The sequence below is a fragment of the Gavialis gangeticus genome, unplaced genomic scaffold (assembly GCF_001723915.1).
Source record: "Gavialis gangeticus isolate Ggan-Ray unplaced genomic scaffold, GavGan_comp1, whole genome shotgun sequence".
Taxonomy (NCBI): Eukaryota; Metazoa; Chordata; order Crocodylia; family Gavialidae; genus Gavialis; species Gavialis gangeticus.
In genome coordinates, this window is record NW_017728993.1 from 77,328,299 (window position 1) to 77,355,505 (window position 27,207).

The 27,207-nt window shown below is 42.8% G+C and overlaps 1 protein-coding gene across 1 annotated transcript in view; it reads right to left on the reverse strand.

Moving 5' to 3' along the window:
• Positions 1-1,828: 1,828 nt before the first annotated feature.
• Positions 1,829-27,207, reverse strand: part of ASPM (abnormal spindle microtubule assembly) — a 66,509-nt gene continuing 41,130 nt past the window's right edge. The window contains exons 14-29 of the mRNA XM_019528363.1: positions 24,883-25,087; positions 24,607-24,752; positions 24,386-24,514; positions 23,515-23,709; positions 17,464-22,089; positions 16,156-16,305; positions 14,510-14,676; positions 12,292-12,451; positions 10,793-11,002; positions 8,986-9,135; positions 7,724-7,915; positions 7,123-7,315; positions 5,576-5,730; positions 3,752-3,928; positions 2,281-2,453; positions 1,829-2,195 (exon numbers count right to left, since the gene is read on the reverse strand). Coding sequence (XP_019383908.1) covers positions 2,090-2,195; positions 2,281-2,453; positions 3,752-3,928; positions 5,576-5,730; positions 7,123-7,315; positions 7,724-7,915; positions 8,986-9,135; positions 10,793-11,002; positions 12,292-12,451; positions 14,510-14,676; positions 16,156-16,305; positions 17,464-22,089; positions 23,515-23,709; positions 24,386-24,514; positions 24,607-24,752; positions 24,883-25,087 — 7,134 coding nt within the window. The 3' untranslated portion in view covers positions 1,829-2,089. The remainder of the gene's footprint in view (positions 2,196-2,280; positions 2,454-3,751; positions 3,929-5,575; positions 5,731-7,122; positions 7,316-7,723; positions 7,916-8,985; positions 9,136-10,792; positions 11,003-12,291; positions 12,452-14,509; positions 14,677-16,155; positions 16,306-17,463; positions 22,090-23,514; positions 23,710-24,385; positions 24,515-24,606; positions 24,753-24,882; positions 25,088-27,207) is intronic.

Sequence of the window (27,207 nt, forward strand, 5' to 3'; positions counted from 1 at the left end):
AGCGTGAGTGCAAGCATCACGGCTGCTTGCAGATGCGGGGCAGGGGCAGAAGAGGAATCACTTCAGTCTGACCCAGCATGCCAAGCATCTGTATAGCTCATGCGCTTCCGCGGGGCTTTTTGATGCTTTCACCTAATAGACTATTGAATGAGTTATTAGATAAAAGAGTCAAAAGGCTCTGCTGAAGCACGTGAGCTATACAGATGCTGGGGAGCCAGGTCAAACTGACATGATTCCTCTTCCAGTAAAGTGTTGTTTTATTTTTTTTCCCCATGCCCGTCAGCACCCCTCCTGCTTTTTCTTATATTTGTTTTCTAGGAAGATGAGAATGAGGCTAGAGAAAGGGAAAGGGAATGTAAGGAAATTGCTGGGAAAAGCACCACCTGCTCATGGCCACTTTGGCCATGCCCAGACAAATGTGGTTGTGTGGTATGTGACACCGCAGACAGTATTTAGATGTTCTCCACACTGCAAGGGAGCGCTGCCCATGCATGCACTCCTGTCTTTTTTTTTTTTTTTGGGGGGGGGTTTTTTGAGTCTGCTGTCATGGGGTGGTGTCCCTGAGATGGCTGTGTTGCCCATAGGGTCCTGCAATTGTGCCACCTTCATCCTAGGGGTGCCTTTTCGTTTTGCATATGGTTTTAAAACCGTGTCTCTTGTGATGAGGTCTCAGTTTAGTGTAGTTTCCTGTTGTCACTGGACTCGGCCTCAGTAACTGTGCCCTCTGGCGCTTGGGTCTCCTCACCCTCTGTCGCTGCACCCTCTGGTGCTGGGGCTCTGCACAGTAGTGTGCCCCAATGAGGCCTCCTCCCCAATGGCCTCAGTCCAGTCCACCAGATTAAAAAACAACAAAAATGAGCCCCTAGGCTATAAACTGACAATAATACCAATGACACTGGAGGCCACACTCTGCACTTTTAAGAGAGCTAGTTTCTCGCTCAGCAATGTGTGCCTCTTATCCCCAGGCTGGCTTCTGTCTGGCTTCTAGGGCCCTCTGAGGGCATAAACTGCCTAGAGAAAGGAGCAGGCACACCTTAGTGCCCTGTGACACCTGCATATCCAGGGGTCAAAAAAACCATTGGGAAAAAACACAAAAAAAGCAGAGCAGTGCCCACACAGGCAGCATGCGCCACTCAGAAGTGGAACTGGGCTGCCTGGAGCCACACTGTGGCTGCTGGCCAGGCTCCGTGCGGCAGAAATCGCTGCTGCTACAGCCCCAAGGCCCCATGTAAGGCTGCTGGGCCCAGCCTAGCGCTGGCCCCAGCCCTCCCTACCCCACCCAGGGTAACTTGCCATGTGCCAAAGCACACGTTGCACAGGTATTCCCCAGGAACAAGTAGCAGCAGTACAAGGTGTGCTACTGCTATTTGTCCCTGGGGAACCAAACGTCCATGCTAGTCTGGACGCAGCCTTTTTGTTGTATAGGAAGCGTCCTCATTTGTCAGTAAATGAAGGTCCAGTAAGGGTTTAAATGGAAATGCATGGATCTCTACTTTCAAAGTTTATCTTCACAACATCAGGGTATACCACTAGCTTCATTCTACAAAAGGCTAAGAGTTAGTGATTTCCTCAGGATCACATAGCATGTCTTTGGGAGAACAGCAATTAACCTTCTGCCTTTGAAAGTCCCAGCTAGTGCTTTAACCACCCAAAAATTCTTACTCCTATCTCTGTCATCTCAACTAGGGGAGGCTAGCACAACTTGGTCCATACTGGCAAAGGTTAACCATTATGAACTGCATGGCATAAGGGCTGTGTTGCCTTTTGTAAAATGGTAGTTTCTTAGCTGATTTATTTTAAAAACAACAAAATAATACCCAAAGGCTTAAAAAGCAGTTTAGGATTTTATTGTACAACTGCTTCAGGCACTAGTACAAAACATCATTAAAAATAACTGTACATGATATAATATTTTTACAAAACATTAATAGGATGCCATTTTAGAAGCTTGCATTGTTAAGAGGTAACTTTTGGATAATAATCTTTCCAAAAGCATTTAGTTGTCTTGACTACACAAGACAAATGTATGTGCATCCACACATGAGCATATTTCATATGTGCACACGTGAATTTTCATGTAATTTACATTTTAGTTGTAGGGAACACCAAGTGTATCCATCACCATTCGAATAGCCTGAAGAGGATCCACAATTTCTCGCATGTTATCTTTCCTCAGAACCCAGTCCGGTTTAATCCTATGGAAAAAAAAAATGGCCTAAAATCAGAAAGGCACACCCTTTTCAAAAGAAAACAGAAGACATATTTTTAAATAATTCTTACCTCGAAACTACTTTTGTTCGTACTGGAGTTACAGGAACAAAGTAATTCCCATGTACAGATGCAGCAGTCTTGTGTTTGGAAAGTGTTCTTTCTGCCTCCATTTTGTGTTTACGAGCTGTAACTTTATACAGGCTCTGAATGCGAACAACAGCTCTAGGTTTGCTTTGAATTTCCTAAGAAAGGGAAATGAAACACAACCAATATGCAAATAATTAGTAAAAATTAATGCATACAAAAAACTTCCCTCAATGCAGTCTCAGTTTTCCTAAAGTACACAGCACCACTTCCCACAAACACAATGAAATATACTAATAAGCATGAGAGAATCTCAGTCAGCATTTAAACAATCTTCCTGGTCATGCACATTTGGGAGGTCTATAAGTGGTATTTAACCAGATATTTGCAAATATCCAATTATGTTTTAGGACTTCAAAACCAATTGCAACTACATGAGTAAATATGGTCAAATAGAAAAGACCCATGTAACCACCAATTGTAACACTCAAGAAACATAGAACTGATCTGAACAGATTCACACAATAGGGTGGATAACCAGTTGGTGGATATTTATAGTGCAGAGCCTGGTCTACATGAAACACTCTTGTATGTTGTTACCACCAGAAGCTGCACAGATTAAATTAAATTTCAGAACTACTGTATTTACCCAAATCCAAAACAACTTCAAATTTAAGACAACCCCCTCAATAATCAGCATGAAAAGCAGATGAGTGAAGTGAGGGCCCCATCCTGCTGCCTGTCTCCCATCACACATCCCTGTGCAGCCCATTGTCCATTCCCTGCCCCACACCTGGCTTCTGCTCTGCTCTGGATTGGGGCAATCAGCAAAAGCAGCAGCCCAGCCTAGCCCAACCAAGAAGCAGCGGTGGCTGCTTGCAGCTTGGCTGGGTCAGGGCTGGAGGAACTGGAGCCAGAACACCTTCCCCTCCCATTATGTTTACTATGGGGGTGGGGCAGGGGGGGGTCAAAAAAAAGGGAGAAACAGGACACTTCTTGGATTTGAGTAAATACTGTAGATTGTTTCTACAGACAATGGTACAGGGCAACATGTTTCAAAATTGTACTGCCAGCAGCATTTGAGAACACCAAGCAAGAAGCCTCCTCCTCCTGCAGTGGGCAGCAACAGCACAGAAATATTTAAAAGTTTCGCCAAGAAAAAAGTATGAGTGATTTATCAGCCAGAATATAATGTAAACTCTGGATAATTATCAGCTTTTTCAAACAGTCAAATCTCAGGACACAGACCTTGAGCAGATGAGGGCATATGCAATACAACAAGGTGAAGCACTCATCATTTTCAATATCAGAGCCAAAAGTTTAATATCAACAGGACTCGGTTCCAAGTAATTACAACAGCAGTTGATAACTATAGATACCTATGCAAATATGTCAAACATCTGAAAAAGGAGGCAAAACTGTACGAAATTTCTAATAAAAAAGTATGAAGACTTACTGAAGCTCTCCTCGAGTCCTTTAAAAGAATGGCAAACAAACAACAGGTCTTTGTGAAAATGCTTCCACCTTTCTCTGAAATTTTATCACCAGCCTTCCCTCTGTACCTCTGCAGCAGGTCCAGAAGTGTATCTATAGAACTTTCCACTTCATAAACTGCTTGGGTTGTTTTTTCATACTTAAAAAGTCCAAAAAACCACACATTATGGTAACAGATCTTCAAAAAACCATTGCAAACGACAAGGTAAGACTATTCTCAAATCTGACCAATACTGTGATACACGTTTTAACAAGTTAAATGTGCTAAATTGCAGATTTCATTTATTTTTTTAAAGAGAGCCTTGAAGCAGAACAACCAATGTCCATATTTTGTCATCTTTATTTTTAGCCTGTTTATCTAACTGAGGTTCTCCTCTCCAAAACCTTTTAGAAACAAATGTTTCATACCTTCTGTGTAAGCCTATAACATTATATTAAAACTCAGCTCACCAATTAAAATACTATTTTCTAATCAAACTGATATTTTTAAGTTATACACAAAACACATTCTTTGGATAATATTTTTGACCTGCACACTATACATTCCAGTCATTTCAGTATATCAGTTTATTAGGGCTGTGCGAAGCTTCAGTCCCAGATTCAATTTGGTGGAGATTTGGCACCCAAATCTCCAAATCTGAATCAAATCAGAAGACCCTTTAATCTCTCCAAATTGAATCAGAACCCTCTGAATTGTTTTGGAGAAATTCAGAAAGATTTGGAGATTCAGACAGAGACAGCTTTAAATGTTTTTTCTACATACCTGTAAGTAGCAGAGGCTTGTGAGTGCTGTGATGCTGGGGCTCATGGAGCATTCCACAGAAGAACGGGGGGGGGCTTCCCAGTGTACTCAGCAGCAGACCCAGAAGTGGACCAGAAGCACTACCGGTCCACTTCTGGGTCCACTGGGGAGTGCGCTGGGGGGCCCCCTGCCTTGGCAACTGGCACCTCCTGGGCCTGGGAGGGGCACCCGGGGTCCCCCCCCATGGCTGACTGCCCAGCTGGGGAGGTGCACGGGCCCCCCCAGTAGACATGGAAGAGGACTGGAAGTACTTTCTGTCCACTTCTGGATTCACCACCAAGCACATGGGCCCCCCCGCACTCCTGTGGGACAATCCATGCACCCCAGCATCGCAGCGATCACGAGCCATGCTGGTACCTTGAGGTATATAGAAAAAAAACTTTTAAAGCTGTATCTATGGCGAACTATTTGGCCAAATCAAATCAGGGACAGTGATCCGAATCAACCAATCAAGTCACTGTCCCCGGTTCAGGCCGAATCCGAATCAAATAGGGCCCATTTCGCATTCCCCTACAATCCATCTATAACACAATGTTCTGTTGTTTTACTTAAAAAATTGTACAATTGCTCTTATAAGCAGGTATAGATTTGGAGAAAAAAAAAACATCCTAATGCCAGCCTTCTGGATTGTTGCATAATTCTAACCAATACATTAAAGTTCCAGTGCTCAAAACTTTTCCAGCCCTGATTTGTAAATCCTATACAAAACGATCAATTCAGGGAAAATTCCATAACAAATATTCAATGCCCATATTCAAAAGTAACAGTTAAAAACCTCGAGCCAATGAGTGTAAATAACTTGCCTTTTTACAATATAATAATTGTTTATGTTAAAGAAAACATTTTAACCATTTGGTTCATATCAGGAAGTGAGGGGTATTGTTTGCAAGACAAGTTGATTAATTTTAACCAACATAATTTAAAAGCATGAGTATATTAAAATTATCCCAACTTTTGAACCCAAGAAAGAAAATTCAGGAATACCTTTGAAACATTAAGCAGGACTTGAATTGAATATTTGATAACATCCATACAGGGGACACTACGGTTGCAACTTCGTATCAGTGTAAAAATGGTGAAGATTGCTCCACTCTGAGCCATGTCTTCACAACAGCGTGGAGATAGCCTGGTAACAACCTCTAAAAAGTAAGAGCATTTAATTAGGAAAGCTAATCAATTTATTTTCTTTGTTAAACTTGGTAAATATACTAGAACAAAAATATCTACTGATTTTCAGAATTTCTAAATTAATAATATGAACATTCCATCGAGATAAGACAAAGTAGGGTACATGATAAATTTTCATTTAACTTGATACAAATGAAAAAAACCTGTCTTTATACACTAAATAGCCTGTACTGCTGGGAGCATGAAAACTATGAAATCAGAAAAAATGATAATGACTACTGTCACTAAGTAGGCCTTTAAAGTAGTTTGTTAACAGAGCCCTACCTTCATTCAGAAAGAAATGGTTTCATTCAGATTTGTATTTTCTACTTCAGGGGTCAGCAATGTTTTGGCCAGAATACCAAAAGCACTCCAACCTCCACCCACACCTTGATTTGGCATGCCAGAGGCAGGGGAGCCACAAGCAGCCTGATCCTCCTGGCTGGAGGCAGCTACATGCATGCCTGAGCAGACACTGGGGTGGAGCCAGGGTTGCATTCTCCTGGCTCCTTCCCCACAATATGCTGCCAGGTGCACATGGTCCCACCCCTCCCACCCAAAGGCCAGAGCCCAGTGCTGCTTTTTGCAGTCTGCCTGCCACCTACTTCAGCTGCCCAGAGGCTGCAAAAAGCTGCACCCAGCTCCACAGCCCTGGCACTGGCTCCATGGGGGCGGCGCCTGCACACACACCTTCAGGCACATGGCTAGGACAGGACCTGGGGCACTGCAAACCTGGCCCATCCCCTGCCATCTGCCCCAAGTTGCACATACAGCTGCCACTGTTACGGAGCTCCACACAATCGTTTGCAGCCTCCCAGCTACCTGCCACATCCAGCCCAAGCTATGGGCAGCTGCAGCAGACAGCAGGCAGGCTGCAAACAGCTGCGCCAGGCTCTGCAGCCCCAGCACCAGTTCGGTGGGCAGAAAGTGGGGAAGGGGCGAGGGCTGAGCTGCCCCAAGTCTCTGCACAGCTGCCACAACTCCGGAGCCAGTGCCAGGGCTGAGGAGCCCCATGCCGCTGTCTGCAGCCTCCTGGCCTGGGCTCTGCAGCCACAGAGGCTGGGCTGCTTGTAGCAGGGCTTGCAGCCTCCTGGAATCCTGCTGTGAGCAACCCAGGCTCCATGGTCTGTGGCAGATGCCCAAATCCTGGGCTGGCTGTGGCATGCCAAGAAAAGCGGGCTCACATATCACGCTCTGTCGCACGTGCTGGGGGTTGCCAATCCCTATTCCAAGTCATTCCCTTTTACGATTTGTATCGGAAGCTTAACTAATACATCTTGCTTTCCCCTTCTTTCTGAGCAATTCAGGACTGCAGAGGCATCTCCAGACTGCTCAGTTTTTAATTATAAAAAGGAACTACTCACCTAGATGCTTCAGTGCTGCTAGAATATAAGAAATATGTTTATATTGTAGAAGATATTCAATGGCAATTGCAGTTCTGTTACATAGTTTGTTTTCTTCTCTGCTGTTTTTATTGGCTATTTCCAAACTATGTCGTAGAGCTTTAGTTTTTGCTGTGTCATGACTCTTCCTCCAAGAATGTCCCCTCCACAGTGCCTGAGAGAAAACATGACAGGAAGCTTTCATAAATGGGTAGAATAATTAAGAATGGCAATAACATCAAATTTCCAGTAGTATCTCAAAACAAAAATTTACACAAGCATGATCTAGCATCATAATTACAGTTTTAGATTTGCAAGTATTCAGTCATCACATTTAGTATTTATTCCTCAAAACACTAGATCCTGATTTAAAAATAACAAAACTAACAGAAACAGGTCTCCACTATAATTGAAAACTTTTTGGTATTTGGTTCCCCCAAGCTAGTGTTCCTCTAAAGTTAACCTGTACTTAAAACAAAAAACACCCCTAGGAGGTCATACAACAAAAACACAAAGGCTTCTCCAGTTACTAAAATAAGAGCAGACATGAAAGTCTGTGATTCTCTTACAAAAATGGATCTACCTGAAACTTCATTATTCCATTGTTCAGCTTTCTTCTGTGCCGGTAGAACAGGAACCTTCGTACAGCTTGTTGTATTATGGTTGCAGCCTCATTCCTATGATTAAGCCAGGCTCGAACCTTTCGTTGTATTGTAACAATTTTCTGACGATCTTGTAAAAATTGTTTTTGCTGCAGTTTTGCTCGAAACCAACTCTGTAAAGAAACAGGTAAATTCTTTTAAAAAAAAAAAGAAATTTAAGCTTCTTCTCTATCCCTTTCCCACACACCTGTCAAACCATCCAAGACTGACAGATAAAGAACCAAGAACTGAACACTAACTTTAAATGGAATTGGTGGGAGGAGGAAGAACTAGTGGCAGACCCAGTGCTGCACACTCCCCCCTGCTTTCTTCTACAATTTAATTTTCTCCATGGAAAGGGTGTTCTACTTTTTTCCCCCCCAGCATTGTGCCACAGGGTGTGGGGAAGCAGTAGGAAGAAGGTTACTGCATGCTGCATCTGGGCATTAAAAAGAATTATGCTCACAGTTGCTTCTACTAAGTGACAGATACATCAATGAGACCAAAACTGACTCCTACCTGGTAATGCTGCAAAGAAAGGGAGGTTGCTATAGAAGTCATTTTGCACTGGAAGTTATTTTGGTACCCTTATTTCAGACCCCTCCTTTAATTCAGTTGTTTCTTGCCAGTTTTGTGGTCTGGAAGTGATTTTTTCTATATGGTCCAACTGGCAAACTGCCACATAGCTGCTCACCTTCAAACCAGCATGTTGGGAGTCAAGCTTTGGTGGTTTAAATTACCAAGGTTGATCTGAGCAGTTTCCAGTCTTATTAGTAGTTTATAAAATGTACTTTCAGTGACCCTGGATTCTAGTGGGATGACAGGGAGAGGAAGGGGAAGATATAATTCTGCTTTGAGCAACTTGTAATTTTCCTCTCCCCTTAGCTCTCCTACTTCTAGGTTGAAGGAGAGGTGAAAACTGGGAATCTAGTCAAACAGGCAAGCCTACAGGAATGGAGTATAGCTTTCAAAACTGGGATTGGATGTGTGGTATATGGGACCACTGAGAATGAACAACAGTGCTGAATAGTATGAAATTCTTATTTCAGCCAGGTATTTATTTAAATGAAGTTGTGATCTCCATAATTTAACTTTCATCGTTTTTCATCCACATATTCCAATACTAATACAACTAATGGACATGAGACTAACTGGTAAGAAAACTACTAGTATGAAACTACCCTTGCTTCCCAATATGGCTAACCTGTATGCATATGACAGAAGAGATCTGCATTTGTGCGTGTTTTAACACAAGGTAGCTTCTGTATGACCTCTGAATTTTAATAGCAGAGAGATGATGATATGTAGCAGCTGTAAAATAAAGCAGCCTCTTCTTTTGTTTCTCTTCTAAAATCTAGAGAAAAATAAAATTAGGGAAAAACATTACAATTCAACTATATCATTTTTACCTACTAGTACTAGCAGTAAACTGTCATTTCTAAAACCAGTGCTTTTACTGAAACCAGAATTAGCAAAATAACTTAGTCCTGAATAAACTTTATAGCCAGTACAGGTTTCCCTTTAGGTATGTGGTTGATCCATTCCCAGAAAATGGTGCATAAATCAAACTTGCATAAAGCAAACCCAGTTTACAGTAGAACAGATAGGGATGCATTCTCATGACAGTGACAGAGATGGAGTGAAGCTGGGGCTAGGGAAGGGGTGGGGAGAGGAGCATGGCACAGGCCAACAGCTACAAGCAGGTGGTGTCTCCTGGGGATGCAGCAGGTGTGGCACCAGGCTTTATGGCATCTGGGGTGGGCAGCAGCCCCACTCATCCTGCTGCTCTGCTTTTCCCCACTTACCCCAGCCCCTGCTGCGGTGGCCCTGGGACTGGCCGATGCCAGCTGCCTGCAGCCTCTGGGCTGCACCATGCCCCAAACCCCAGAAGCTCCGATTCCCCTGGGACACCGTGCCCTGAACCTCCCGGCGCAGCGCAGCACAGCGCAGTACAGCCCAGCAGCTGCAAGCCAAGTGGTGTCTGCTGCTCCCAGGGCTGCAGCAGGGACGGGCAGCAGCCTGCAGAGAAATGAGCAGGCTGGGGCTGGCAGCAGCACTGGGCTCTTCCCGGCACTTGGCAGTGGCCCTGCGAGGGCAGGCTGGGGGGAGCTATGGCAAATTTTGGAGTGGCAGCAGCCCCCCTCCCATCGCTGCAGCTCGTCCCAAGCGCCAGGAAGAGCCCACTGCTGCTGCTGGTACCAACCTGCTTTTGTCCTGCTGCAGGCTGCCACCCGCCCCGGCTGCAGCCCTGGGAGCGGCAGATGCCGCCTGCTTGAAGCCGCTGGGCTGGGCTGTGCTGTGCCAGGGGTTCAGGGCATGGTGCCCTGGGGGAAGTGGAGCCCCAAGGGTTCTGGAGATGGTGCAGCCAGCAGTTGCAGGCAGCTGGTGTCAGCTGCTCCTGGGGCTGCTGCAGCAGGGGCTGGGGTGAGTGGGGAGAACCAGAGCCCCGGGGGATTTGGGGTGCAGTGCAGCCCAGTGGCTGCAAGCCGCTGGCATTGGCCACTCCCAGAGCAGCTGAAGCAGAGGCTGCAGTGATTGGGGCCTGGTGCCACGGCCCTTCCCCCTCTGCTCACCTCTCTCCTCTGTTCATGGCCCTTTCCCCTCCCCTCACATACTTACTTGTTTGAGGGAGCGGGGAGCACACCTATGCCCATCGCATAAGAGCACATTTACCTCACATATAACACTTTTTGGGTATAAAAACAGGTCTCTATAACAGTGAATTTGCACAACTGGAACCTGCATAAAGTCGAGGGAAATCTGTATTAAGTAATATTACCAGATGTCCCCCTCAAGCCACAGACATTTCCCAGTTCCACCTTGCATATGCCTCCTGTAAATCGGCACATGGGACAGTTTCACCTAGCCATGATGGTGCTGCCACAGCACCCTTGAAAGGGTCTTGCAACATCCTGGTTGAGAATCACTGGCTTACATCTCTTGTTCTTCCCATACACAGATAGTACTAATATTGACCCGGTAAAGTTAAATGACTTAAAAAACATGCTTACCTTTTTTCTTACCAACCAGCCACGAATATATGCTTGCAGTTTAACTATAGCTGCTCTAGTTCTGTGGTATTTTATGCATTCAAGTCTTCTGTCCCACCTAGCTCGCACATGTTTTTGGATGACCAAAGCAGCAACTTTCTGTTGGATAAATTTCTGCCGTTCTTTAAAGCCTCTATATGCTGCCTGAATCAAACATGCAGCTTGCTGCTTCTAAGTGGGAGGAAAAATGTTAAGTAAGTTGCTTCTCTTGTCAAAGTAAGCACTTTGCTTTTTTCATTTATCATAATTCTTATCCATTGGGAAGGGAGGTAAGCAGCCACAGACTTTAACACAAAATAGAGGGTATGGAAAAACAACCAAATTAAAGCAAAGTAACTACCATTAAATCTGGGTTAATACAGTGAAAACTAAAGCAGAATTTAGCCTTCATACAGGGTAATTGCATACACACAAACAGTTACTGTGAATCAGCTCTTTTGTGACAAGCCCCTGCTCCCTGTTAACTCATTTTAATCTGGTAGTTTGCCCTCTCCCCTAGAACCAGTTCAGCAAGTGACAGATCAGCATTTGTTTATAGCAGTATATATTTTTCACAACTTAGTGGATTTTTTTTGGAAAAGAACCTACATATAGTAGCAGCTGAATTTATTTTTAGCAACAATGCTATGAGTGTGATAAGCCATTTTCTGACAAGGTTCTTTGGATAAATCTGGCATCTTTTATTAGTCCAACTGGACTAATTAGAGTTGGTCTAATAAACGAGATCAGATTTACCCAAAGAACCTTGTCTGCCTATGTCCTTAAACCAACACAACTACAACCTATACCACCCCTTATACGCCATTTTCATATTTAACCTTATCATTATAGATGAGGTCAATCAATATTTGGCAGTTTGTGTGACTGGGATTTGATAGCTCCCAATGCAAACTAAAAGTAGGAGCCTATAGTCTTCCAGTTTGATAAGATTCTCAGTTCTCCCCGTTCAGTGCAACCTTAGTCCAACAAGCTTTATTATTCTTCTCTCTTCCTCCTTTAATATTTTTGAGGAAAACTTTTCTTATTCTCTTAAGTAATAAAATATTTAAGTAAGGTACACAGTGATAGTTTCAAGGAAAAAGTACTATACGTTTGCTTAAATTGGTGCCTCAATCTCTACAGTTAAGCCTGTACCTAAAATTTTGCTGATCTAGGCTCAAATTTTCACCTTTTCATTTTTAAGTGCTCCTGCTTTTAATTTTAAAATATTTTAATTCAGTTCCTTGGTTACAAGTACCTAGCCTAAACTTGGATTCAATTAAGAAGGAGTTTCTTTAGGAAAAAGATAACTTGGGCAGAAGTGGCCAATGTGTGGAAGACAATGAACAAGTTCATCTTTCTACAAAAAGTTCTAACATTACTGGCTCATTAGCAGTTAATTACATCAAATTTACTATGACAGTTTTCCATGATATACTGATTGAACATCATCTGTGTCTTAGTGAAGATTAAAAATATACCTTTGCTATGAGTTTCCTAGTGCTGTATCTTCGATAAGCCAACTGAATCTTAACTGCAGCTTCCTTAACTGCTAGGAACTGCTGCAGAGTTGCTCTTGCAGAAAGGATTGCTCTCCATCTCCTTTGAATGACAACTGCTGAGACTTTCATCTTCAGAAACCTAATGAAAACGTACATCAGATTTTTCAGGAAAAAATTATATTTTAAAAATTATACTTTTTATTGGTATTAACTCCCTGTGGTGCCTGTATTCATTCTATGATAAATGACACCAAAGACAAACCTTCAAAACCAAAAAATATGTGAGGGCTGTGAGTGTAAGCATGTACATGTGCGCATAACTATAAATGAAAAATCCCTATAAACTACTGGCCCTACCCAGGCAGAAAAATAGGGCTCAAAGGAAATATGACGGCAATAGAGTAAGGCAAAAAAAAAAAAAAAAATCTTTCAAAAATTATGACACCCCCCAAAATAAACTTGAATTTGTTCATTTCGGCATTTTAAAACAAAAAAATAACTGTTGAGGCTAATGTATTATAGTAACCCTAGATTTCACATATGAAGATAGAAGTAACTGTCCTCTCAATGTAAACAAAAGGTTCGTTCCAAACGAAGAGGTAGACTAAAGAACTGCAAGCACCTATGTGAGTAATTTTAAACATGTGAGTAGTCCCATGGGAGTCAACACGCATGCCAGAAGGGCATGGCTACGTGAACAAGTTACTGTGAGAAAAGGCAGGAAGGATGTGGATTCAGTGTGGATCCACAGAAACCATCTTGTGTGCACTTTTACTGCCTGTAACTGTGGATTAGCTTACTCCACAGTGCAACTGGGTAGATAGTGTAACAGGGAGCCAGAGGCTCCTGTTACTTCAAGGAGAGCGCAGTAGATCAGGCTTCCTGTGTGAGAAGACAGCAGGGCAAAGGACAGTTGCTAAAAAGCAAGCAGACCAAAAACAAGGATAGGAGCTACTAGTGGGGAGCAACTATCCTGGAACTATCTGCAGTGCAATAAGCAGCCAAGGAGTAGATGCTCAGACAGCAAAGGAGTAAAGGCTGCAAGTAGCTGGGTTAGGCTACAGCTGGCCATTAAACAAAATGTTGGTGTTGTGTTTAAGTTTAACCAGAAGACAAAGTTGTGGCTATAGGGGAGGAGAGAGGCCACTGGTGGGGCACTCCCTGATAGCAGCCTAGCCTGTGGTTAGGGATCCACAGGGCTGAGGGGTGAAGCCTATGTGGTTAAGCCAGGGCCTCAGAGGGGTTGCAGCCAAGCCACGGCTGGGGGCCCAGAGACAGGCAGAGGCCATGAGGGCTAAAGCCTGGTGGAGGAGCTGAGAGAGGCTAAAGCCAGAACAGGACCAAGAGCCCAGGGTGAGAGGGCCAAGGGCCTGGTGGGATGACAGCTAGGCAGGGCCAGAGAATCCAGAAAAACTAATCCAGATAGGGTCTGAGGCCCAGGGAAATAAGCTGAGCCTTGCCAGGACCAAGAGTCTGGTGAAGTGGCAGAAAAACACAGGGCTGGAGAAATGAATCTGGAGTGACACCCATGCCCAGGCCTTGCAGTTATGGGGGCAGCAAAAGGCAATGATTACTACTAATACGGTGACTTATGCTCTGAGGCACAGATGGGGCTAGAAGAGCCAGTTTAGTGCCTGAGGAGCTGAACTGGTGTCAGCTGGGCACAAAGGTTGTGATGAGGTGATCTGAGGCTCACTCGAAGTCCCCAGGGGCACCCTTCCTTAGGGCTATAGTATTCATCAAGGCATGGCAAGGAAGGCAGGAAAGGGAGGGTATCCCAAGTAGTTCACTGAGTGAAACATCACCTGTTGGCCCACACATTCACACTGCAAGATAACAGGCAGTGTGTTCTCCTCGTGCAGCTGAAGAGCATGCACAGCTCCAGGCTGCCTGCGCTCTCCTGCCATAAAGTAACCAGACATCTGCTGCTAAACAGCAGCACAAATTGATTCCCGCTTTGTCATAGCCACAAGTTGCAGCACAACCAATCTGTGGCACAACACAACGTCTGCTTGGCCTTTGTCTCATCATAAAATATTTTGTAGCAGCAAAGGCAGGACCTGTTTCCCCACCCTAGAAGTCCACAGATGTCCCAAAGTACAAGACAGCATTAAATTATGAAGCTATAAAAATCAACACAAGTAACAAAAAAATTTAGTAACTAAAAGAAATATGCTATGTGGCAATAATATATTACCAGATTCTTTGCTGTCGGGTTTTGCGGTACCTCTGAATAACACCAGCAGCTTTTACCACAGCAGCAAATTCTTTTCGTGCTCTGTATCCTCGAAAGCAGGTTTGAATCATTCGTGCAGATCTTGTCTTCGCAGCCAACTGCCTGGCTTGAAAACCTCTATATAAAGCCTATAAAAAGGGTGAACAAATATGCAATCAGTTTTGTGTTTAATGGGAAAAAATTAAGGAAAAAAACACCACATGCTTCTGCCCAAATGCCTCTCAAGCTTATTCTTGTAACAAGCCAGGCATGTAAGGTATGTAAAAGGGACCCAGGGGCTCCTGCTAGTTTAAGGGTTGATGCAGCTGGCTATGTGAGGGCTAGCTGCTAGGAAGTGGACCAACTACTAGAGAGCTAGCTGTCAGAAAGCAGACCTCCACACAGCACAGAACTGCAAGCCGCTCAGCGAAACCACCACAGATAAGGGTAGGCCAACCATCAGGCCTAAACGGAAGCCCCTGTAGGTGCCTGGAGAGCCACCTGACAAAAAGGGATGAGACTATGGGGCACTCAGGCCAGTGCCTGAGAACAGGGTATCAGTCTGGCCTTGCAGGCAGCATGGAGAGGATCTCCTAAGCAGGATGGATGCAGAAAAAAGATTGACCAGCACCCAGGCTGTTCCCACAATACAGACATATAGCTACAATACAGACATATAGCTAAGTGGGACTTGCAGCCTAGGAGGAAATTGCTGACCCATTGTAGGGAGTGTTTTTGTTATACAGCCTCTGGGCTGGCATTTGTATCTGATTAAGAAACACAGGAACAAATGGTGGCTGGAGGAGGACAGAAGGCCACACACAGGTGCCTGGGAGGTGCTTCAGATTTTCAGCCTTATTAGGGGAAGGCTTCAGCTGAAAGGGCCAGGCAAGCAAAGTAAGATGGGCCAAGAGCCAGACAAAGCTAAGACTCAGAAGCCAGGCCAGAGGAAGTGGGCCTAGGCTGGCAGTCTATAGCAAAGAGTAACCAGTGAACTAAAGCCAAGAGGACTGAAGCTCATACAAGCTGGTGCACAAATCTAGAATAATATCTGTGAGGCATGGGTGTGGATGTAGGGACAGAAGACAGCCATGAATAACCCTTAAGGCAACTGGTGCCCTGGGGCACAGATGGGGCCAGAAAGGCCCCGCTTAGAGCTTATGGGGCAGGACTAGGATCAGCTGGGACCAGAAGGGACCCACTCAGTGAAAAATAGACAAGGGCTCTCTCTGGGACCCTAAAGAAGCCTCCCTTCTTTTTACAATAAAATAACTCCAACAAGGCATGGCAGGGAAGAAAGAGGGAGGATACCCTAGGAGCCGAAGGGGGATTCGTATGGGCACCAGGGGGTGTCATGACAACCCCTGAGGCCCAATCCTATTGGACATAACAGTAAAAATGGAAGGAGGATAGGGATGGGTAAGGAAGGTTGGGCAGAAAGTCTCTTGACAGTTACTTTACTTCATGCATTTGGGAGCCTTGTGGGGGGACAATTTCTCCTTGTACATAGAGTCAATTTATGAAAGCCTTTCATACATTAATAGTTAACACCACACCACTGACGCAGGTCTTTGTAACAAATTATTCTGAATTAGTGAAAAAAGATGTTGTGATATCCCTGGAAATACCTGAAGCCTAAGTGCAGCTGCTTTTATTTGAAGATATTTTTGTCGCTCCATATTTCTAAGGCAGCGGGTTCTGTAGTGCTGTTGTATCAATACAACTGAAGACTTATACCGAAGATACTGTCGTCTTTGACTAAATCCACGATAAAAAGCCTTAAGAGAAATGCAGTTTTAGTATATTTCATACTGTACTATTGTCTTTTGTTCTTACCATACTTTAAAAGTAAGAGACAGCCCTCATCTACGTCATTTTTCAGAAGCAGATAGTTAATAATTTTTTAAATTGTGAATCTGAAATCTGAGATCTCAAACCTGATAGAAATGTTCACCACCTGCCAAGGCAGACTTGCATTTCATTAAGATAGAACAAGGATAGGATAGCAGAAACAGTCTAAAATTCCAGTACAGTACTTTACCAATAAACAGAGCAGAGGAAAGAATACCTGTTCTTATCTCCCACTAAAATGTCTAGCAATTTATGGGAAGCTCTAGACCCTCCCACCATTCTCCTTTTTTTAAAGACAGTAGGGAAGAAGAGCAATCTTTACATCACTGTCTCAGAACTCTAATACAGAACAAGTGTTCCCTGGAACAAAATGTCAGAAGGGGACTAAGGAACGTCACGTGCATCTCTTTACACAAAAAAAATATACATATGGGACAGAGTGAAAAATAAAAACAAGGAAGAAATTATACAAAGTAATTCAGAGGGTCAGTCATTGCAAACTCATATTAAGTACTGAGCTTGCCACAACAGTCTGTGGAACCAAAAGGAGTGTTCAGTTACTTTTACTGTATACTATTATCTTCTGTTTGCAAAACGTCTTACAATAGTAAAAAAAAAATCAGTGAAGTATTACACATGCCTCCCTCACTGATAAAAATCTCAGAAAGAAAAGATAAAGCCCATGATTCCTGGAAATATTCTGATCCACCAGCGAAGGAAAGAAAATAAGTGAAATTTGAACATTTTCCCCTTCCTTGGGAATCCATCTGGATTTATGAAGCGCACGCTCTCTCTCTGAATTTCAGCTAGCCCCACTCTAACTTGCAATTCAACCTGATGGCAAAGTGAGGCTTCTATTTCCACACCCCTCTTCGGGAAAACCCAGCGTGTGGGTGGCGGGGGAGGCAATCAGGGGGAAATTAGGCTCAATCATTTACTCACCCTAGCTCTATAAGAAAGACATTTAAAGAGCACAGGAAGGGGAAACAAAATAGTACCCTTTTCTCTCTTTGCTCTGTTTCTTCTAAATTACTGGTCTAGAGACTGTTAAAAAGCAATCAATAGAACCTACACTATACACATACCTGAATTCTTATTGTGCTTTGTTTAATTTTCTGAAATCTTCTCCATTCGTTGAATCCCCTGATTCTAGTCTGTATTACAACAATGCTCTTCTGGGTGTGTAAGTAGGCCTCTCTTTGACGTTTCATAGCCAAATGAGATCGGTAGTGATTCTGTAATGTAAGTGCTGCTTTTCTGTACATAGTATACTGTAATTTGACTTTCTGCATCAAGTAGTACGTTTGTAACATAACAACTGCTGCTCTGAGCTTAACAAATTTTCTACGATGCACAGCCATGCGAAGAAAAGACTGAATCTTTCTTGCAGCCCGTATTCGTATTACCAATTTTCTTGCTACCATACAACGATAAGCAGATTGAATAGTTATGATGGCTTGCCTTTGGACACAGTACTCAGCTTTCAGTAAGCGAGCCATTCGACATGCTCTATACCACCTCTGGATCACAACTGTTGAGCCCTGGATTGCCCTAAACCAAGCCCTTGTTTGGTGGCATCGGAAAGCAGACTGAATTACTACCACTGCCACCCTCTTCTTAAGGAAGCGTTTCCTTTCTATGTACATCTGTAAAACTGACTGGATACACTGTGCAGCTACAATGTTTTTCGCCAACAGCCTAGCTTTTCTAGCACGAAAAGCAGACTGAAGGCAAAGGGCAGCTTGTTTTATTTTTGTATAGTTCTTTACTTCAGCTTCTCTTGCCCTCTTGGCTCTGAATCTTTGTTGTATAACTCCAACTGCCCAACATACACGTTTATAATAGTTATGCTGTCTGTGCATACGATAAAAAGATTGTATTACAGCTGCCGAGGCATGCATAATCTTCAGTTTTTGTCGATCTTTCACACCTCTGTAGGCAGCCTGAATGACCACAGCCGATTTCTGCATTGTCAGATATTTCTTTCTTTGAATTTTTCCTTCAACGTAGGATCTATAATAGTTTTGTATAACGACAGCCGAAATTCTCATGTTTTGATATGCAATTCTAACCCTATACATTCTAAATGCTGACTGGATGGTCTTGGCAGCCAAATGCATGTACCAAATATTTTTCCGTACTTGAAACCCCCTGTATAGAGACTGTATACAAATTACTGCTCTTCGAAGAGAAAGGTATTCCCCAGTTTGCCTCCTTGCCAAAAGCAAGGCTCTGTATCTTCTCTGAAGGACAACAGCAGCTGCTTTAAGGGAAAGATATTTTTGCCGTTCTCTATGCATTTTAAAACCCCTCTGAATAACTACAGCAGCTTGGTGCATTTTTTTATGTTCTCTTACTGCTCTCATATTTCGAAAAGTTTTTTGAATGCAAGTAGCTGCTTTCTTCATTAAGGAATACCTTTGTACAGCAGCTTCTCTCAATTTATTGGCTCTGTATCTCTTCTGTATTACTTTGGTTGCCCACTTCACCTTCTTGTAGTAAGAATGCTGCTTGTACATTTGATAGTTTCTTTGTATAATGGTTGCAGCATTAAGTTTTTTCTTTAGCAGCATTCTTGTTCTCATTCCCCTATAGGCAGCCTGAAGAACTATGACAGAATTATACTGTTTTAAGTACATTTCTCTCACGCATTTTCCCTCCCTGTAAGCTCGGTAATGTTGTTGTATAATTCTTGAAGCATGCCTGACAGCATGGTAGGAAATATAGGTTTTATGCATTCTTATTACTGCTTGGATAACTGTAGCAGCCCTATGCATCTGCTGAATTCTCTTCCTTACCACAAAGCCTCTATAAGCAGACTGTATGGCAATGGCTGCTTTACGGAGACGAAGAAATTCTTGATGCTGTTGCTTTGCAAGTACTGTTGCTCTGTATTTTCTCTGAACCATAACAGCAGCTGCTCTAAGAGAAATATAACGTTTTCTTTGCTGGAAAGATCTAACTCTTCCTTGAATAAGGACTGCAGATATACGCATAGTTCTTAAATGTCTCCTTGTTTTCATTCCACGGAATGCAGCCTGGATACAGAGTACAGACTTCTTGATCATCTTGTGTGCGTGTGCTTGGGCATCTCGCTCTTTTCGAGCACGATACAGCCGCTGAATCTGTCTAGTGACCAACGATAACTTTATGAAGTTGCGTTGTTGCCTGTACATTCGATAATATGATTGTATGACTGTTGCACACTGATGCATAATTCTCAATTCTTGTCGAACTTTCATACCTCTATAAGCAGCCTGAAGGATAAGCGTTGATTCACGTAGTTCCAAATACTTTCTACGTTCCATTCTGCCTTGACAATATGCTCTATATCGTTTTTTAATTAAAACTGCTGCCAGTTTCATTGCATGATATCTAATGTTCATGCGGTGCATCTTAAACATTGCTTGAATAGAAATAGCTGCCTGATGCATTTGGTGAATTTGTCTTCTTACTTTTACACCTCTGTAAACAGCCTGCATTTTAATAACTGCTTTCTTTAAAGTCAAATATTCTTGCCTTTGATATTTAGTTTCAATAACTGTACAATACCATCTCTGAACCACAATAGTTGCAGCCCTAAGAGCTTCATATTTCTTTCTGACCACGTAAGATCTGTAGGTTGCCTGTACAATAATAGCAGCTTTGTTGAGTTCCTTTAATTGTTTCCTCGCTCTCATTCCACGGTAAGCAGCCTGCAAGACTAATACAGCTGCTTTTGTTTTTAGGTAAAGCATACGTTGCTCTTTCTTCATACAGTGAGATCTGTAGTGTCTTTGAATCACTAGAGCAGCTTCTCTCCAAGTTTTCAACTTTGATTGATTCACATGCATTCTGTAATAGGACTGAATGATTAGTGCACATTGGTGCTGCTTTTGAATGTGTTCTCTCACCATTCTTCCCCTCCAAATTGCCTGAAGATGCACTACACAATGTCGTAGTTCGACATATTCTTGATGCTGTTTTCTACCTACAACCCTGGCTCTATAATGCTGCTGCATAGTTAGCGCAGCATTGGTTATGAGCCCGAATCTTTTCTGGACCCTGAACTTTCTAAATGCAGATTGTATTTTAACTGCAGCAGCATGTTGCCTTCTGAACTTTTTTCTTACTTGCCAGCCACGAAAAGCTGCTTGAAGAGAAAGCACAGCTGTTCTTGTTCTTACGAAGTTAGATCTTTCTTTGGAACCAATTTTATAGGCTTTGTACAACCTCTGAATTATAACAGAGGCCTGAACCATGGCATGGTATTTCATTCTTGCAGCGTGAGCTCTAAAAGCTGTCTGGATTTTAACAGCAGCAGTATACTGAAGTTTATGCATTTTGCGCACTCTGTAACCTCTGTAAGAAGCTTGCAAGCAAACAGCTGCTGCTTTGATTTTCAAGAACTTCTGCCTCTGACAGACTCTCTCTTGGTGTGCACGATAATGATTTTGAATGATAATAGTAGCCTTATGCAACATTAAATAGCGCTGCTTATCCCTTTTCATTCTGTAGTAAGCCTGGAGCATAGTTGCAGCCTCCTTCCATCTTTGGATTTGTTTCCTGATCAGATATCCTCGTGCTGCAGCTTGAATTTGGACACAAGCTTGTTTCAATTTTCTGTATTCTTCCTGAAGCTGAAAGACATGCTTTTGTGAACGGTATCTTCGCTGAACATAGAGGGTTGCCTCCTTTACGGAACAATAGCGTTTACGTACTTGCATCATCCTTACGAAAGCCTGGATCTTCACAACAGCATCTTTTAAACATTTAAATTTCTTCTGGGCAACATAAGCACGATAACTTGACTGAATTTTCACCACTGATCTCAACATGTGAGCCTCTCTCCTTGCTTGCATTCCTCTGTAGGCAGACTGCAGCACAAGGACAGCAAGATGTATTTTCCAGAAATGAGAGCAAGCTCTTTTAGAAGCAATATATGCTCTACAATGAATTTGAATCACACAGACAGCATTTTTAATGCTTTTGTATCTTTTTAGCTGTTGGTATTTTCTCACATGCGACTGCAACAGAACAACACATTGCTTCACATGTAAAAATCTAAGTCTCTCTCGTCTCATTCTCCACAATGACTGAATAACGCAAGCTGCTTTTATTTGCCTATATAACAGACGAGCTTTCATACCTCTAAAAGCAGCCTGGAGAACTATAATTGCTGCACGTCTTTGCAAATATTTTCCTCTTCCAATTGTTCCCAACCTACAAGCTCTGTAATATTTCTGAATTGTTTGTATTTTTGCCCTCCTTTCTTCATACAAGTATTTAGCATGGTGACATCTGAACCAGGCTTGAATCTTGATGACGCTTTTTCTAACATGCAAATAGTGCTTTCTAGCTACATTCCTCCTATACCAAGACTGTATGACAACAGCAGCTCTCCCTCTTTTAGCCAATTTTGAGGCTTGCCATTTTCGGAAATAAGTTTGCAGTACTAGCGTGGCTTTAACTTTCTGTTGAATTTTGAGTTTTCTCCATCTTCTAAATGCAGACTGAATAATCAGTGTAGAACACTTTAAAGTTTCATATTTTTGCTGAAATTTTTTTGCCAACAAGAAAGCACGCAGTCTCCTCTGAATTGTGATGGTAGCACAAAGAAGTCGTTTATATGCAGCAGCAGCTATCAACATCCTTATTCTAGCCTGCACAAGAATAGCATGGTATCTGAGCTGTAGATATCTCTTCCTAGCGGAATAGCTCCTCCAGTAAGTCTGCAAGAAAGAAGAGGGGTTACACTCCACACATTTAACTGCAGTTACACAAATATGAAAAATTAACTAGCATTTGGGGTACAGTTTTTAAGTTATTTTGACTATTAAAAACACTTCACATCTATTAGTGTTAAACCTCAGCTTGTGGACTACTCATCTGAGAGGTCTCAGTTATTCATTTTGTACTCTGCCTTCCAGATCAATGGTTACACCTCTCATCAACATCAGAAGTGCAAAACACATTTAAAATGGTTTGCTTTTCTTTCTTCTTTTTTTGTTAAGATACATTATCTATGGCAAACAAAGGTAACTAAGATATCCTTGCAAACTGTTCAGCAAGATTAAACACTCGAACTGTCCAAGAAGGCTTCTTACAAAAGAAAAAAGAAATTAAGTAGCATCTAGGATGAAGTGTACACATTTTATTTTGCTATGTATTCATAAATTCTGAACGCAAAAGTAATTGTCAGGGTCTCTCAAGTTTACCTCGTCTAGTACAGGGGTGCTTAACCTCTGGTCTATGGGGCTGTCCCCCATGGGTTGAGAAATTTGGCAACAGGGAAAGAGTAGCAGTTAATACGACCACTCTCCCTGTTGCCAAAATCCCAAGCCCCACATGGCAGGTCAGAGCCAAGTCACAACCATGCCCTGGCATGGCCAAATCAGGGCTGGGCTACACCCCTTTTCCCCACACCCAGCCAGGTTGGAGTCAGGCCGTGCCCATGCCTCCCATGGGAATGGACTGGGGTCGGGTCATGCCCCCTTCCCCCAGGCCAGGCAGGCTGGGGGCAGGGTAAGGTTTCTTTACCATGCAGCTGCATGGTGGGCCCCAATCCATGACCTGGGAGCTGGACTGGGTCCACCAGCAAGATGCAGAACACAGAAGGACTGGTCACTGCCTATCCGGCCCTGCAGACAAAAAGGTTGAGCACCACTGGTCGAGTACACTAACTGCTTTTTAAGTTCCTGGCTGAATTAATTATTTGCTGTCCCCACCAAACCCAACTGTCCCATGACAGTAGAACCTGCATAGGAAAAAAATGCATTTTTAGGGTCTTCAACATTTTGTAGCTGAAGCATCAGCAAACTAACAATAGGTGATCATTCTCATACCAACAAATTTTAGGAAGTGGTATTTTATGGCTTCTGGTGCATCAGTGGAAACAGACAAAACAGCAGTAACAGCTATGAAGAAAGGGTAATAGAAAGGGAAAACTTGCTAGACTAGGATAGAGTTAGAAGTAGTTTCATCTATTGCAACTGAAAAAAGAAAAAAAAAGTTAATTAACATTTGTAGACTTTTCTGATATCAACTGCTATAGGCAAAACATAAGACCATGGATTTTTCCTTTACCTTTCTATAAAGGAAGAGCTCCTTTTAAAGTGGTCTCATTGCTATGTAAACCTAGATAATTTAAAACAAACCTGGATGACTACAGCCGATTCACTTTTAATTTTTTCCAGTCTTGTACGTTTTAGTTGCAAGATTCTCCTCTCTGCTAAAAGTCTTCTCCAGTGTTTCTGAATGAAAACTGCAGCCGTAATTTCTTTCTGTACACGTCGCTGAGACAGAAAATTTATCACAGCTCTCTGAATAATCCGAGCAGCTTTGTCCTTTTCCTAGAAATTTTAGTAAAAATTAAAAAGACTGTGCTCTCTAACATATGCAAAATAAGTTGCAATTTTATATTACTGGGGAGGGGAGGGAAGTAGGCATCTCAATGTTAAGAAAACTGAAATATTTACTTGAATACTAAAATTTTCATCAGAATACATTTTCAGCTTTTAAACAACTTGGTTTCAACAAGAACCTCACAACAATGTTACTTTAAGTTATTTTTTGGATTTTTTTCTCCAAGTGTGACAGTAGCCTGCCAGTGGCTTAAACTTTACCTTTGATCAGATCTAGTGATAACTTTTCTTATCAGCATTCTTTCAAAATTTGAAGTAAAAATAATGGGGTTATTGATACAGTTAACTAAAGTAACTTCTACTTTGATTAGAAAATAGCTTTATCCCATTGGAGTCTTTTCCCCGTCAGTTTTAAAAGTAATCCTGGCAGCGAACTAGATACCAAATTATCTACCTATAATTACTGGGTAGTTAAAAGGAAAAGATTTCTAGTTTTTTTAATAGAGCAAGATCTCCATGCTTCATTGTAATATACCCACTCATGAAGAAGCATTACTCTCAATACCACATAATCACGGCCTCCAAAACTATGCGTTTGTCTTAATTTAGCATTTCTACCTGCACCACTAAAAAAAGTAAGCGCTACTCTCACAAAAGAAAATACCTGAAAAAGTTTTAGCTCTACTTTCAATCTATGTTTCCTCCAAGCTGACTGAATCAGCCTAGCAGCTCGGGTCTCTTTACGAAGATCAAGAAGCCGTGAGCAAAGAAATGACAGGTAGGTAATAACAACCTAAGGAAATAGAAAATAAAACACAGTAAGTGAGGATTTTAGAGAAAAACATGAGTTCATGAACCAATATCAACAATAAAAACATATCTAACCTTCTCATCAGGAATTGTATTAGACATATCTGAATGATGAATCATTGCTGGTATTCCACCCAGGTCAGAAACTGCAGCATTTATCAACTGGAAGTTGCTCTTCTCATTGTCCAAAAGTTCCTTATAGAGGACTGAGGTACTTATAGCTTCATAAACATAGACAAAAATACAATCTTGTTTTGTGAAAGTAAAGTTCAGTGTAAAAAGAATAAGTAAATTCAGTGCAAAAAGGATTCTTAAATATGATGCTTTAAAGAGAATAAAAAAAAAACTCACTTTGGTCAAATATTCCATCCAAAACATTTAGAGACGTATCAGATTCAGATGAGGAGTTGAGCACCAAAGTACCATTTTTTGTACACTCTACTGTTTGAGTAGTACGTTGGCACACAGCTTGTAAAGGCACATAACATGGATGATAGTGATGAATCAAATAACACAACACTCGTCCATCTGAGAAGGATACTGTGAAGTTTTCCACCTGGTTAAAAAAAATAAATTACAGTTCTTTTAAAATTTGGCACTCATTAGCTGATACAAGTTGAAAACACATTCTATTTCACTTGGTCAGAAACATAATTATTCTTATAACACAAAGTGAAACCTTACAGGATGCAAACTGTCTGAAAACAATACTCATTTACTTGATGCTTGCCTGGTTCTCCATTTTTAGAATCCAGAAATGTAGTGGGATGTCTGCTGAAGTGCAGTGCACCTCACAGAAAAGCAAACATTAAAGAAACTGAAGTTTGAAGGATCTTTTATAACTAGGGGTGTACCATTAAAGATATGTTTGGCCATACTGGCCAATACAGATTCAATTGCCAATATGCAGCCCAGCAGCTTGGAGAGTAGCGGCCAGCCAGTAAGTCTTGGCAGGGGTGGGGGGGAGGAGATACAAGTAGAGGCCTCCACAGTGTGGGAGGCAGACGCAGGCACTGCCCAGCCAGGATGGGGCATAAAACAGAGCTGCAAGCAGGTTGTTGGGGGGGGGGAGAAGAGAAGCATGCATCTCCTGCCACTGCAAAACACCACCAGGGGAGGCATGGGGGCATGTGCCCCTGGATTTGATTGCAGGGTGAGGATGGGCTGTGCGCTTTGGGCCAGAGGCTGCACCAGCCTCTTCCCACCGCTGCACACACCCCCATGGAGGCCCAGGGGCATGTACCCTCCAGATTTGTGCGCAGGGCAAGGGTGGGCTGCATGCTTGGGGCTTGGGGACTATGTTGGCCTCTTTCTGGTGGAGAGGAGGAGGAGGGAGCTGGGCTGGGCTACAGCCACCCCAAAATTTGACATAGCCCCTCCGTAGACTCTTCTTTCAGCACTGCCCCCCCAGCACAGCCTCGGCCCAGCCTCCCAGCCAGAAAGAGGCCAGCACAGCCCCCAAGGCCTGAGCACGCAGCCTGCCCTCACCCAGCGCACAAATCCAGGGAGTACATGCTGCCGTATCTCCTTGAGGGTGCACTCAGTGGCACAAACCCCACTACCCCAAACACTCTCCAGATGAGCCGCCCATGGCTCTGTCCCACCCGGCGCCCTGAGCAGTGTCTGCTCCTGCCCCACTCCCTCTCCCTCACCATGGGGGCCTCAACTTCCTCCCGCCCTTTCACCCCCACAGACTTACTAGCCAGACGCTGCTCTCCAAGCTGTCAGGCTGCATTCCTGGCTATGTGCATGCTGTGGCTGTGCGCATGCACACAGCATTTATCAGTGACATTATTGGCCACATCAGTCAAAAAGCTGATTGCCAATAATGTCAATTTTCCTTTTATAGGTGCTGATATAATATGGACCAATGTATTGGTGCACCTCTATTTATAACCTTTCTAAAAGTTACGGATATTCATGCAAGTCTAAAAACATGGTAAAATGGACAAGTATTTTCTTGCATGTGCAATTAACAATGTGTATACACAGGAAACAAAGATGATTTTAAACATGCTACCAAGTGGGTTTACATGCTGGTAGTAGAGTAGCCAGAGCAGCAGAGCTTTGTGTTGGCTGGTCACCCAAATATTTATCCAGCTTCTCAGGTGGGTCTAGGTCTTGCAGTTCTACTACAAAACCCAAGCAAACTAGTTCAGAATTGCTTCAGTAAGTCTGCATGGTCAAAAGTGTAACTGCAGATCCAGTAATGCTCATATCCGAATGCCAACCAATTACTATTGATGGGTTTGGAAGGCAAAGAGAGATAAATATTAGGAAAGAATGCAGAGAATATGTAGATTCTTTGCATGGCACAGTATACATCATCTTGGTTCCTTGATTTTTATTCACAGAAAATAAAGAACCATTATTTGAAAGACTGCAACAAAAGGCATGGAAAGATAAGAGTCTGTTTTCCTATAGGTTGGCTGATCTCCTACACAGGGCTTTAAACTAGGTTTGTCAGGGAACGGGGATGTTGAGGACAGAGCGAGGCCAGGAACGATGAACCAAGAGCCAGGTACTAGAACAGTCCAGGTAAGTACCAAGGGCCCCACTAAGCATCAGGATGGGGAAGTATTAAGGGCATCTACTGGGGGGCTTAGATGTCTCTATACTAATGCTAGGAGCAGGAGGAACAAGCAAGAAGAACTTGCATCCCTGCCTGCAAACAAA